The 16,207-nt window shown below is 31.7% G+C and overlaps 1 protein-coding gene across 1 annotated transcript; it reads right to left on the bottom strand.

Annotated features, from left to right (window-relative positions):
- Nucleotides 1-14,677: 14,677 nt before the first annotated feature.
- Nucleotides 14,678-15,112, bottom strand: LOC130902899 (uncharacterized). Its single transcript, XM_057815181.1, has one exon. It carries the CDS (start codon nucleotides 15,110-15,112, stop codon nucleotides 14,678-14,680), a length of 435 nt encoding a protein of 144 aa, XP_057671164.1.
- Nucleotides 15,113-16,207: the final 1,095 nt, after the last annotated feature.

Here is a 16,207-nt window from a genome sequence, read left to right as displayed (position 1 = left end):
GGAGTCTTACCTTTATGAGTAATAATAGTATTACCATTGTATTAAGAATATTCTTTATACAATGATATTACAGTATATATTATGTAGACATCGTAATATAACCAAAATAATATTTTACAACGGTGCCTAGAATATTTTTTGTGTTGAAAGGGAAAACGGCAACATACCAGTACGTTGTGAAATTGACTTCTAGTGTGATTAGACAGCTTAGGTTATTGCGTATCTGTCATTATATTAAGTTATAAACATAAAAAGGATATTTTTATTCTAATAATATCAAAAACAACAAGTTATGGATCCGAGACTTTTCAATGCATAAATAAATAATTCGGATTACGAAACTAAAAACGAAAATTCATTAGAACAAAAAACTCTTTTCTGGAAACTGTAAAATAAGTGGAATAACTTTAAAAGCATATAGAATTATGGACTTGCTTATAAACCGCATACCAAGTAGTATTTGTAAATGATTAGGAAATATTTGAAAAATTGTCTAAGCTGTATGAAGGAGATACAGAACAATTAAAAGGTAAGGTCACTAAAAATTTTTCAGCTATACCTATAAGAGAAATGACAATATATCTGTATTCATAAGCGTTAATAATAACCACAATGAGAGGCAATGAGTACACATTTAAAAAACTAGAAGACCAAAGCATGATGAAATCTGCAAAACATGACATAAGCATAAAAAATATTGGATGTTGAGATTTTATAAATTATAGAGTTGGCAGCAATGCAGTTTGTCAATGATCCATTCATTGGCACTTTTGGCGCGACATGATGTATTAATTGTAAGGTCAGCTAGTAGTTTTTCTCTCACCACGTTGTGTTATATATTTGACCAAAAATCAATAAACCTTTTATTTTCAGGATGTTTTAATCTAGTGACAACCTAAAACCGTAACGGGTTATTAACAGGTTATGGGCCCAGAAGGCGAATAAGAAAGAAATAAAATTTTTAAGACATTAGAAGTTAAATAAGTTAATAAAATGGCCAATACCATAATTAACCTTCCTCAACTCACAACTGCGACAAATTTCAATAACTAGAAGTTCAGAGTTACCATATTATTAGATGAAAGACAAATATTTTGGAGAAAACAGAAGAAAGTTACAGCGAAGAAAGGCAAAAAGCAGAATTCAGAGCCAAGGACTCGAAAGGCAAAAGCATAATAGTACAATGTCTAACTGACAAGCATTTAGATCTGGTTAAAGATGCCAAGACTACCCAAGAAATGATTAAAGCACTAGAAAATATATTTGAAAGAAAAAGTGTGTTCACAAAGCTAACTCTTAAACGTAAGCTGCTGACATTGAAGCTAAGGCGAGGCGAAAAACTAGAAGATCACTTTTTAGTATTTGACACCCTTATAAGAGATTTAGAAAACTCAGGATCTAAACTGGAGGAGGAAGACAAGGTATGCCACTTACTATTATCGTTAAATGAACAATATGAATCAGTGATCACAGCTATAGAAACAATGAATACAAGTATTAAAATGGACTTTGTAAAATCAAGATTACTGGATGAAGAAATGAAGCTTAAGTCGAGGCAGGAGAAATTATCTACTAATGAAATGTCGTTTCAAACTAGTCTACAGCTCATTTGCTATAAGTGTCACAAACCAGGACACAAAATGTCTGAATGTCGACAAAAAAGGAGAGTGGATTCTAGAGGCCATCCCAGAGGAAATTTTCGAGGTGGTTTCTCTTCCCGAGAAAAATTTTTAGCTGGAAATTCCAACACATATAATGGGCAAAATCAAGGTAGTAGTCAATCACAAGCAAATTCAGCAAGTGAAATAGCCTTCATTGCTTTAAGTGGCACTGAAGCTAGCTGCAATATAGCAACATCTGATGTGCAAACTTTTATTTTGGACTCTGGATGCACATAGCACATGGTTATGGGAGAAATGGTAAAATATATGACTGAAATAGAAGATATCCACACAATAAAAATTGGAACTGCAAAGAATGGTGAAGCTTTGTTTGCAAACAAAAAAGGGACATTAAATGGCAAATGTCAAGGTAAAGGTATAAAAATTGAAGCGCTCATTGTATCAGGTATGTCACACAACCTTATTTCTGTATCAAAACTACTAGAAAAGAATTTTAAGGTAACATTTGTTAATGGGATTAATGGGACAAGACAAGCAATTTTAGATAAAGAACATTCTAAGTTTAAATGTGAAATGTCAAATAATTTATTTTGTCTTTATGTTGATTTTAATAATAAACCAGATGATGTAGCATACATTAATAATAGTAATACTGATGTAAATTTATGGCACAGGCGATTAGGGCACATAAATAGGAATAATTTGAAAAGATTAGGTTTACCCCATAGTTTAGAAATATGTAAAGCTTGTATGGAGGGAAAAAGTACACGTAAACCATTTTTTTCATGTAACAAAACCAGTACAAAGATTGGTCAATTGATACATTCAGATATTGCAGGTCCAGCTACAGTAGCTACACCAGAAGGGTACAAATATTTCCAAGTTTTGATTGATGATTATTCACATTTTCTGATAGTAAAGCTACTAAGAAAGAAAACTGAGGCAGATCAGAATATCATTGACTTTATTAAATTGATTAAGACGCAACATAATTCAAAAACGCAAAGAATTCGTATTGACAATGGTGGGGAGTTCATATCAAATGATTTTAAAAATTTTTGTCGAAGTAAAGGTATTGAGCTTGAATACACTATGCCACATTCTCCACAAGAAAATGGAGTAGCCGAGCGAATGAATCGAAGCCTACTGGACAAGGTACGCACCAAATTTGCCGAAACAAACTTGCCAAGAGAATTATGGGGAGAAGCTATTTTATGCTCAGCATATGAATTAAATCGAACGCCAACCCAAGCCAACAATGGGGAAACACCAGCAACCAGATGGTACAAGAAGAATGATTTAGGAAAATTGAAAATATTCGGAAGTCAAGCATGGGCAGTAATTTTACCAAGACAAAGTAAATTAGAAAGAAGAGCACAACCTTGCATCATGATGGGATATACCAAAGCTGGAAATAGACTTTGGAATTATGAGGACAACAAAATTTTTCAATCAAGAGACGTCAGATTTGATGAAACAACAACAGATTACAATGAAATTATTAAGGCTAGTGGGAAGAAAAGTATAAATGAAAAGGTCATAGAGATACAATACGAAAATGAATTACAAGAAGAACCAAATGCCATAGAGGAAGAAGCAATAGAAGAGACTGACTTCAGCAATAATAATGATGAAACAGAAAGTACAAGGTCAGAGGATGTAGATGAAAGCTAACCCAAAGTAGAGAGTACACAGAGAGGAAGAAAAACTAGACAGCCAAAATATCTGAATGAATATGAAGTCTACACAGCTTATTGTCTAATATCAGCAGAAGAAGATGACCCTATAAGCTATAAAGATGCTGTAAAGGACCAAGATTGGATAAATGCTATGAAAAAGGAACTAGATGCGCACGAGAGATTGAATACGTAGACAGAAACGGAGCTACCAACAAATGGAAATGTTATTCAAACAAGATGGGTTTTCAGGACAAAGGAAGATGGAACGAAAAAGGCAAGAATAGTTGCAAAGGGGTTCCAAATTAAGGAGGAGGATCAGTTTGAACCCAACTACTCACCAGTTGCAAGAATTTCAACGATTAAGTTACTCTTATCTGTAGCATTACAAAATAATTTTAAGATCAGACAAATGGATATCCCGACTGCATTTTTAAATGGAAAACTTGAGAATGATGTCTACATATATGCACCAGCCGGACTTAAAGTGAATAAATCAAAAATACTAAAACTTAACAGAGGTCTGTATGGATTAAAAGAAGCATCAAAGGTGTGGAATAATACATTTAATGATTTTGCAATTCAGAATAATTTTAAGAGATCCTTATATGACTGTTGTCTATACAGTAATCAGAAGGTTTGGATACTTATTTATGTTGATGATATTTTGTTAATAGGAGAAGACAAAGATGTGAACGAGACTATGAATTTATTGAAAAGCTGTTTTCAAGCAAAGGATTTGAATGAGGTGAATAATTTTCTAGGAATGAAGATCACTAGAACAGAAGATATCATTAAAATCGAACAGCAATTTATTGACAAATTGCTAAATTATTTTAATATGAAAGACTGTAAACCAAAGAGGACTCCAATGGAAAAAGGATTCCAATATAACGACAAGGCCAAAATTTTGACAAACATTCCATATAGACAACTCATCGGAGGTTTGATGTATTTAGCAACGACTAGTAGACTGACATCAGTTATGCTGTGTCATACTTGAGCAGATTTTTGGATCGTGTAACTGAAGAGACCTGGACTGCAGGAAAACGAGTCTTGAGGTATCTACAGGGAACTAAAACTCTAGGATTGACTTATACTAAACATACAAATGGTGACGTAATACTTGAAGGATATTCAGATGCTGATTGGGCAACGGACAAGGAAAGTAGAAAAAGCGTTAGTGGATCTATAATTTTATATGGTAATAACCCAATATCATGGTCATCCAAGAAACAAACTTGCGTGGCTTTATCAACAGCGGAAGCTGAATATGTGGCAGCAGCACAAACAGCTCAAGATCTAATCAACGTAAAGGGTATTTTAGGGGATTTAAATACTATTGCCAAAACGATTCTATATTGTGATAATAAGAGCACAATTTTAATGTCCAAAAGCAATGAAAATTCGAAAAGAACCAAACATATTGATATTAAAAACCATTATATAAAAGATTTAATTAGTAAGAGGGAAATAGAAATAAATTATGTATCAAGTGACCAAAATTTAGCTGATATGTTTACTAAATCATTAGGTACAGAACTCTTTACAAAGCTTAGAGACAAAATATGTATAATTTAAAGCTTCATGTTTTTAGTTGTATATTATATAATATCTTAAGTTGATTGAGCGATTTTCATTAATACATGTCAAATCGAGGAGGAGTGTTGAGATTTTATAAATTATAGAGTTGGCAACAATGCAGTTTGTCAATGATCCATTCATTAGCACTTTTGGCGCGACATGATGTATTAATTGTAAGGTCAGCTAGTAGTTTTTCTCTCACCACGTTGTGTTATATATTTGACCAAAAATCAATAAACCTTTTATTTGGAGGATGTTTTAATCTAGTGACAACCTAAAACCGTAACGGATTATTAACATTGGAAATATACATTTTGATGAATGCTTTCTTCAGAATGTTATAATATTTTCACTGGAACACAAAAATTAATTGTCAGACTGGATAATAGAATACATAAAAATGATTGAAACTAAATTTGATACAAAAGTTCATAAGTAAGAGCGGAAATGATGGAGAATCTACAAGTAAACGAATGAAAGAATATATGAAAAAATGAGGTATTATTCTTGATTAACTCCAGCATACTTTCCATAACTTAATGGAAAAGTGGATTGAGGGTAAATGACGGACACTAAGTAATCTAAGTATATTTGGCTTAGATGCTTATGCTAAACATTTAGAAAAAACCTCAAAATTTGACAAGAAAAATAAAAAACTTCAGGTGATAGGATACTCGAATGGATATCGGTTCTGGAATAAAATTGAAATACAAATTATAAAAAAAAATAACTACGATATTAAAAGATAATGAAGAAACCATAAGTCAAAAACAAGATAAAAGTAATGTGAAGAAGAGCCACGATGAGGAAAATGATGTTGAAAACAAAAAACAAGAAACAATGAAGTGAGAAGTGTAAAATAGTATCGAGGACAACAAGGAACAGGAAATAAGGATATGAAAAAGAAAAATATTAATTCCTCAAGAAGCTTGAACAATCTTAACAGCACTTTACCTCTTGAGAGCCACCTTACTTCACAATGAAGCTGGTATGCTTTGAGCTTACTTCCCATTCTATCACACAGAATAGCAAAAAGTCGGGATTGCTTAGGCCGTGACTTAATAAAAGTTACAACCTTCAGTTCATAGCACGAGCACCATCAGTCTTCCGTCCATCCTTTTGTTTTATTTCGTTATATGTAATTAAATCATTGAGATACTTAAAAATTTTTCCCCTGGTGGTTTTGATGACAAAGACTTACAAAAAAGCAGTTCTTCTTTTATGCTTTAATTGAGGTCAAAACCTAACAAAGGCTAATAGATTAGCTTAGCAAGCAACTTCAGTACTTTCATCAAGTTGATGTGAAAAGTTTGTTTTAAAACTATTTGAACTGAACTTGAATGTTACAATCATACATAATTTCGAATTGTATAGGAATGAAGAAATGGAAAATGGAACCGAAGATATCTACAATATTAAACTGAAACCTGAATGGATACAATTATGGAATGAATTTTTGATTGGATTGCACAGTGACAAATTGAGAAGTGTCAAAGAAGCATTGAGGAAATGAATGGCAATATTGAAAATTTCCACATTAGATAATACTTCGATTAGTTAATGAAGATGCTAATAGAAAACAAAATGGGGGAAGTGAATTGAATAATAGAGGTAAATATTTAATTTCAATAAATATATGTAAAAACTTATGGTATACATGTTGATTGGTTGATTGTACAATGAATCGACACTGAGGACATACAACACATACAGCTGTTCAAAATTTGTTAATTGAACATATCGCAAAAGTAAAAGTCCTCAAAAGATACTATTAAGATAAGAAGAATATTCACATTGAAAAATCCAAGACATGTACTACTACTATTACCACACTTACTATTACACTGTCTGACTCCTGTTTCCATGTTCTCCGTTAGTCTCTATATATTTTGTACAAATAAAAAAAATATTATCGAGTATAATTTGAGTTAAGATCGTCAGTTGTTTGAATTAGTGAACTCAATCTCTACTCAATAACAACATTCTGTAGAGTTTTGTAAGCAGCTAAGCAATTACTAACTAATTAAATTATATGACAGTTGAAAACTGTTTTTGATGAATTTGAAAAATCTGTCTCCACTTTCATGAATATATTCGATGCATTTTTTTATTAAATTAGTTTTTTGCTACCCCAATGTCCTTTCAAAATGGAGTTCACAATAGGTCCCTTGCTTCGGATATTTCATCAGTATTCATGTTTGTTTCCTGTTTCTTTTTCATTGGAACTTCAATATCAGTGACATTATTAGAACATTCTTCTTGTTGGTTACAAGAGTTAGTCTTACTCTTAGAAGCACTTAAAATTTCAAATGAGTGTAGTAATTCAATGTAGGAAAATTTAGATGAAGCGGCTCTTTCAGACATTGTTGTAAAATACAGAAATTGCAATAAAGAGGTTGGCAATATCCAATACTAATGAATGAATCACCTCTTCCCAAATAGTATTTACAAAGCCAGATCGATAAAAAATTCATGTATTTCTTATATGAAAGAATAATCTACATAACTTCAATGTCAAACACATATGTAAACATTTTTCTTCAAAACAATTAGAAAACATAATTAAGATTTTTACTTCATCAAAGGGTTTGTGATAACCTTTTCAAAATGTAAATAAATGATTCTGTTAATGTAAAATGTCGATTAAACTTAGATTCTGGTCCGCATTTCTTGGAAGCTCATTTTAAGCTTTCTCCAAAGCAACCATGGCATCTTAAATTCATGCAGTCACCAAAATCCATTTCTAATTTATTTTCATAAGATGTTGACGGCGTCAAATGGGATCGATGTTCTTCGTGGAAGAATATCGTTATATTTTTTCAATTTATTTCAATGTTTCGATGTCGGTAAAATTGCGGAATATGTTCTTTCTTCATGTATTTCAGTTTGTGAACCATTTTGACTAGATGTCTGTAGACTTGCGGAATCAAGTCGCCATGATCTCTCTCTATTTATATCAGTTTGTGGAAAATTTTGACTGGATGTTGTAGGTTTGACGGATTTAAATCGGATACTTTCTTCTTTTTTTGGAGGGCTAACGTTTTCATTCAGTGCTCTGTTTTTTTCCTTGGAGATTTATCGTTATTTTCCCAAATAAAAATATTTTCAAGACCATGAAAATGATTTTGATGAAAAAGTTTACGAAAAAATATAAGCTATGCTACATCGCTATGTTTCTGTATTCGTTTGAGATAATATGGCTGCCTTTGTTTACTAAATATTGAAAAAGCATTTTGAATAGATTTGTTGGAGTGAAATATTTTTGAGTGTTTAGATATTCTTCAAGTGACATATTAAACTTAATTTTAATTTTTAGAAAAGCTTTTTATATTTCCCTATTCCAGTCATATGGTTAAATTAGTTACTTACAAAACTCTACAGAATAATGTCATGAAGGACTTAGGGTGGTAACAAAAATTAAAACAAGTCATACTTTTTATGAAAAGGAAAAAATGAAACTTTAATTGACAACCCAAATTTTAAGTAAAACTACACCAGATGCCCTTCTTTATTTATCGAGAACAGATATTATAAAATATTTCCATAATGCGGGTGCTACAGCTGAATTTGTTCTAATTTTTAATGATTTATTTGATATTTCGAACTCTCGTAATATATTGACAAAATAAATATTTTAAAAACCACTTAGTTCAACAACAAATTATATAATTGAATCAATTTATTATTTTTAAAAATACCTTAAATACACATATTTCGAATATTTCATTTTCTTTGAAACCAGCTATAACGCAATCATATGTTTATATCCATTTTTTAAAACTCAATTTTTACCTTTTTCGTGGAACTTCTATGTTCGAATGTCATGTTTGCTTTCGGCTGCGGGAAAACAATTACAAATTGTCGTTAAGTCTGCTTCATCATTCTCAGTGTATTATGTATTATGATCCATCGTTTTTAATCCAAAAATCTACAGAATACCTCAAAAATAGACAATATAAATATGAAACTTCAGATGATAGGATACTCGAATAATGTATATCGACTCTGGAATAAAATTGAAATACATGGAGATGTGGAGTTCGGTGATTAATATAAAGTTAAAATCATTACTCGGATGTTGAAAGATTATGGGGAAAGCAGTAGTCAAAAACAAGATGAAAGTAATGTGAAGAAGTGCCATGATGAGGAAAATGATGCTGAAAACAAAAAACAAGAAACAGAAAAGCCAAAAGTGTAAAATGAAGAAAGAAAGAATAAGAAATAAGGAAATCAAAAAGATAAAATTATGCCCCATTGCGTCATTTTACAACAAAAACAATCATAATTCATTAACAAGCCCAAACAATCTTGACAGCACTTTCATTCATTTCATTCAACAAGTTCGAAGGGAAAGTTTAAAGAAAAAATTGTTTGGCGATAAAGAACTCACCTTAGAAGAAGCGGAGTTATTGGAAGCTAAATTAAAAGAAGAAAGGCTACGAATGAAACCTATTTGTAAAGGTGTTTGTGTAGGATCTTTAAAATCAATTAACCAAGAAGAAATATGCGTAACTGGGAAAAAAATTTCACGCTACAAATACCCTGAATTTAAAAAAACTCTTTTAGAAAAATCTATCTCTCTAAATAAAACTTATGCGGGTTGTGACACAATTAATAAATACGATCAAGATATTAATATGAAAGCAGAAAAACGAAAATGCTCCAAACTGACAAAAGTTCTACATGAAAGGATTTTATCTCCAAACAAATGCAATGCGCCATGTAATACCGATCTACAAGTCAAGAAAGTACCAAAAAGTTGTGGAAAAATAGGGACAGAACCAATCATTATCACACCTGATAAAATAAGATCAAAAGAAACTGATAACTTTAAAGCATCACAAAAAAAATGTGTTGCGCCGTGTAATAATGATCGACAATTTAAGAAAGCACCAAAAATGTATGGAAAATTTGTTGAAGAACCAATTACCGGATTTGAACAACTGAAATCGAAAGATAAAAGTGATCCACCCAAAGCACGATCAAAAAAATGCAATGTTTCATATAATACCGACCAACATGTCGAAAAATTACCAGAAAGGTATGAAAAAATTGACACAGAACCAATTATTATTAGATCTGATAAAATGAGGCAAAGAGGAGAAAGAGACCTCAAGAAAACACCGAAAATAAAATGCAATGCTCCATGTAACGAAGACGAACAATTAAAGAAATCAGTAAGATATGGAAAAATGGATACAGAACCGATTATCAACAGATGTACTAAGATTAGAACACACGAAATCTGTAAACATAATAAAACACAAGCAAAGGTTTTAAGCTATCAATCAATAGATAAATGTCACACAGCATGTAACACAGACGAAAAACTAGAGGAACAAATTTTTATTATTGATAGCTCAAAAAGCGAACACAAAAAATGCCTATTATCTAAAAGTGAATCTACCTTTAAGAATACCCAAATAGATATTGACATTCAAATCGGTAAAAAAGGAAAACATATAAAAATGTGCAAAAAAATGTCCCCTGGATATAATTCGAATGCATTTTATTCCCAAAAGACCTCCCCCCAACTGTGTAAATCAATACGCTTGGAAGAGCAGAAGAAAACAATAACTACTATAAATATTAATATCCCATTATTTGATGATGTTACATCTAGAGTTGTTAAGACGTCAGAAAATAATCTAGAGGTTGAAATTGAAGCGAAAGCATCAAAAAATGTTAATAAACTAAAAAATACACAAAGTACTTGTGAATGTTCTGGGAAAAATGAAGTACATGACAAAGCTTCGGTACCTGAAAATATAATAAAACCCAATGTTACTGATATGATCGACGAAGACCACTCAGAAAAGGCTTTAGAAATTATGAAAAATTTCTTTTCTTGTGAAAATATATGTCCTAATCTTTGCTCATCAACGTTATCTGAACAATTCCAAGAATCATTGGAATATAAAACTAAATCCAATGCTTCACCTTTATTTAAAGAATCATGTGGAGCGATTTGTATAGGAAATAAACTTTCTTCTAAACAACAAACTAATCTTAAAGGTTTAGAGAAAGTAAAAAAAAAATTATTCAAACAACAGGTTAATCCTGAAAGTTGTGAATTTGATGCCATCCAATTAGAAGAAGAAATATATTTTGATGCCCTTGATAAAGAACATATTCAGGAGAAGAAAGAACTTGCAGCAACCAAAAAATCGTTTTTGTTATTGAAGCAACTGCCTCAATCAAAATTATCTCTAGAAAAGATTTCAATATCCCAGTTACCAATGGTAGAGGATGTTGATGTCATATTACCAAACTTTGATGAAATAACAATTTCACAAGATACTTTGCCTTCTGTAATTATTCCCAAGGAAGAAACTAAATCTAAAATACCTGGAGAGAAGTATCGACATATAGATGTTAAAAAAAAGGAATCAAACGAGGAAAAAAATATAGTAATAATATCAGAAGAATCGAGAGGTATTAGAGAAGCAAAATCAACAAATAAAAACCAATCAAAATATTCTCAAACAGAAGATTTGACTATTCCTGTAATATCGCACGAATTAGATGTTAAAAGAGAATACTTGGAAACTATAAAAAAAAATACGGGATCGGAAAGACAATTAACATCCAAAGATAAAATTATGTTTATATTATCGGAAAAAGGAAAGGAAAATTCAAATCACAAAGAGTCTGAGATATTAGAGAAACAGAGTAGTATCAAGAAAAGTGGCGTTTTAAATGAGAAAGATTCTATAAAACAGATATTCAATAAACAAGCAGGAAAAATAAAAACTGAAGAATTTGTTAGAGATGGCTCACCAATTGTAAAAGAAGAAATTGCTCCTGAGAATGAAAAAAGTGTGACAAAAGATTCGATTGAAACGATTCAGCTTAATGAAGACATCATGAAAGCAGTAGAGAAGAAGAAAGAAGTTGATTGCTCTGAGATCTTAAATGTCAAGGTTGTTGATACAAAGGAAATGAAAGGAGCTGTAGTTGATGGAATTGAAGAAACTGATATAAAAGATAAAACTGGAGAAATTTTAGATGCTGAAAATACGAAAATGTTTGGTGGAGACAAAGGTGTATTGGAATTGACGTTTATTAAAAATAATAAATGTGTTGCACCATGTGCTATGCCTACTAGCGATATAATCAAAATGAAACGAATACCATACAACGAAGATATTCCTCCAATAATAAGCACTTGTATTAAAATTAAAGCTGAAGTAAGAGAAGTACCTGAACAACATTCATTTATTGAAAATATACGTACGGCAACCTGTGCCTGGCAGTCAAAACAAGTACAAGCACATAGATGCAATGAATTTTCTCAATGTGGTTGTAGCATTTCATCATGTATATGCCTTCAATCAAATAAAAAATGTCCACTAATAAGTCAAGCAAACATATATACACAAACTACATCGAGAGGAAGTGATGAATTCTCTAATATTCACGATGTGAAACCAGCTAAGAAACTTCCAATATGCCCTTGTAGAGAACTAATGCATTATACTACTAAAATAACCTACTTCTCACTTAACAAATATCATTTACCCTTTGAACAATGGTCTATTGATGTACAAAAATTCAAAGATAAAGCATCCGTAGTAGCAAGATCTGGTTTTTTTGTAATTCTACCTGATAAAATTCTTAATCTGAATTCATTGATACCCAGAGGTTACTCACCTCAATACCTGGAGCCAAGCATAGAAGAAACACAAGAAGATGAGAATTCTTTGACATCAATATTTCAAACAGACTATCCCGGATCCTATGTGTTAAGTGAAGGACTCGAACAACATTTTACAGGTAATTCTTTTTACAAAATTTATGCTATATCGAATAAAGAATATATTCCAAATAGATGCAACGTCTATTAGATCTATTCCTTATCAGGTGCTTCCTGAGACTGCAATGCTCTGTAAATAAGCTAATAAGGAGGTGTGGTTTACTATAGCTGATATATAAACTTTTTTTGAACCTAATCTAGAAAGGCATTGCAACTGGAGCACTTTCATCTATCACAGAAAGACTCCAAATGCTTTTTTTTTCGCAATTGTAGTTGCCACCTCAATTTGTTTGATTTCTGTTCTTGTCTAGTTCTATCAAGTTTCTTCTGTTTTTGTAATATAATTCAAATATTTCAGATAATAGTTCGACTCGTTCAAGAATCGTATCCCAACTATCATCAATCAGTATAACAAACATTTCCAGTGAATCAACACCACCACATTTTTCAAACACCAATTCGAGGATCAAGAGTGAAGAAGAAAATTTCAGAAATGATATAATTCTTTACTATAAATTCTCTACACCATCTTTATCTATTAGTATTGACGATATATCTAAAACCGATGAAGAAACCGAGTTAAAAGCTAAAATAGAAGAGACAGAAACTGACGACGACTTTAGAGAACACATATCAAAATGTCAAAGGAAAGTGAAAGACGAGAACAAAGATGGCGCAGACGAGGAGGAAGAAACGGTTAAAGAACAAACTTTTATATCAAAATTTTCAACAAAAGATAAAGAAAATGTTAGTTCTGAAGTTAAAGCAATTACATCTAAAGGGGATAACTGTCAGTCAGTTATTGCTCAAGAAGTAGCAATTTTATTGAATGATGGAGAAAGTGTACAGACTGATTTAGATATAGATATGTATATAAACAATATTCAGTCTCTTGTTCAGAATATTGACAAAATAAAACTTACTCAGTTGAAAAATGTAAGTACATATTTGTCTTAACTTTTCAAAGTCTATTTTATTTACTTCTGGAAAATCCCTTCTTTTTTATCCACTTTTCTTTTTCAAAATATAACGAGGTATACAAATAACACAATAAAAGATTTACTATTTCTCTTTTCGAATTTGTAATTTTTTCGTTTCCAAAATAGCCTATAAATTTTATAATCTCTTTTATATGATTATATTGTGTATTTTGTGTGTTTTTAAAAAGGGATAGATATGTTTTTGAAAACCACATAACTTTGGCATTCAATATTCTAGGATAACGTATTAAAAATTACTAGAGACCAACCAAATGCTACAGATGTATCAACTAATATTCTTAAGATCAAAAGAAGTACCTGTGAAATGCAAGTTGGTAACAAAAAGGCCAGAGACGATAAAGAAAGCATAAAATCCAAAGGAATTGTGGAAGGCATGGAAACATACAATTGCAAAAATATATACAATCAAATTAAGGGGGATGAAAAAGTACAACAAAAATCTTCTGAAACAGATAAAGGTGAATATTTCCTTTATTGTTATTACTAATTTATTTGAGCAGATAACTAATTTAGTTTTGGGTAAAACGTTGAAAAAAGGGTACTGAAAAACAAACAACGTGTTGACGCTATTGAATGTGTTTATTAACTGACTACCAAAAAAGAAAGAAAACAAAGGAAGACAATACATCCATTGTGTTACAATAAATGAACATAGATGTCGCCACGCGGCTCGTGAACTTTTGTTACTATTTCCAACATTCCCACTTAACGAAAGTTCACAAACTATAATAATCTAATGAAAAACAAATCATATACAATTTACTAAACCTAAATAATTTGCAATTTTTGTTACTTTGCAATGGTTTAGTTAATATATCAGCCACAATTTCATCACTTGACACATATTTTATATTAATTTTACCTTCTGATAAGGCATCTCTTACCTGATATCAATGTGTTTTGATTTATCATGAAAAACTGGATTGCATGCCAGTTTTTGAGCACTTTGATTGTCATTAAATATATTAATGCAATCCAATTCTCCTGTAATCTCAAACAAAAGATTTCTTAAGTATATGGCTACTTTAGCTGCCTTGATTAAGGCCATATACTCAGCTTCATTTGTCGATAAAGCAACTGTCCGCAGCTTTTCCATGAAACGGGACCCCTAGAAAGTTTGAATACATAGCCTGTGAAAGACTTCCTGTCCTTCTTGTCTGCCCCCCAGTCAGCATCTGTGAATCCTGTTAATTTTGAATTATTTTTACTAAATTTCATGGAAAAATCTGTAGTTCCTTTCAAATACCTAAGTATACGTTTTGTATATTGCCAATGTAACTTTGTATAAGAGTTATTATACTGACTTAATAGACTAACAGCATGAGATATGTCAGGACGAGTCATTACAGCTAAGTACATTAAGCTTCCGATAAGTTCCTGGTAAGGAATCTTCGGATCACAAGTCTCACCCTCAACATTACTCAAGTTGCCACTATTATCAAGAGGAGTACTAACTGCCTTACTTTCTAACATTCCAAAACGTTTTAATAAGTCTCTTATATAAAGTTTCTTGTCTAAAGTTACATAATTTTCTACATTATCGCGGTTAATTCTAACTCCTAAACATTATTTAGCCTCCAAGATTTTTTATATTGAAATGGTTATTTAAATGACCCTCAATAAAACTTATTTCATTGGAATCAGCAGAAAAGACAAAAAAATCATCCACATATAGTGCAACTATTGTAAGTTGATTCTCTTCATTCCTTTTTATATACAAGCACGGTTCAAATTTGGATTTTTTATATCCAACATTTGACAAAACCTCATCAACTTTTTCATTCCATACACGGCTAGATTGCTTTAATCCATACACAGCCTTTTTTAACAGGTATACTTTATTTTCAATATTTTTTGAAACAAAACCCTCTGGTTGTTACATGAATACAGTTTCTTTTAAAAACCCATTTAAAAAGGCTGTCTTAACATCTAAATGTAATATTTTTAAATCTAACTTAACGGCTAATGCTATCAACAGTCTAAAAGTTGAGTGTCTCACTACTGGAGCAAAGGTTTCGAAATAATCAACGCCCTCTTTCTGTGTGTACCCTTTTGCTACCAGTCGAGCCCTATACCTATTTTTATTGTCACTGTCACTTTTCACTTTGTACACCCACTTACACTTCACAACTGTTCCCGTTTCTGGTGGATCGACGAGCTCCCATGTTTCATTCTCATTGAATTAATGAATCTCTTCTAACATGGCCTGCTCCCATTCATGCTTATCTGGCCTTGAAAGTGCTTCCTCTATGTTCCTTGGAACATCTACGCTATCCTGTGCTTTTTCACTTGTACTAGCACCATTGAAATATGTTATGTATTCATCAAAGGCTTTCTTATTCGGTTCTCTTTGAGATCTTCTTGGTGCTTCCAGTGCAGTTGGCTCATTGGAAGGCTCAGCTAGAACATAGTCACTGTCATTATCAGAGCCGTGGTTGTCACTTTCTCCCACTGAACAGGAATTCTCACTCGGGACTTCTTGAAGTGTGTGGCACTCCGTGACAGGTAATTGTGTATGCTGTTTCTCCATAATAGTCACGTCACGACTGACTATCACCTTTCTTGTTG

The sequence above is a fragment of the Diorhabda carinulata genome, chromosome Y, assembly GCF_026250575.1.
Source record: "Diorhabda carinulata isolate Delta chromosome Y, icDioCari1.1, whole genome shotgun sequence".
NCBI lineage: Eukaryota > Metazoa > Arthropoda > Insecta > Coleoptera > Chrysomelidae > Diorhabda > Diorhabda carinulata.
The sequence above is the reverse complement of the archived record's forward strand: the minus strand, read 5'-3'. Positions and strand labels throughout refer to the sequence as shown.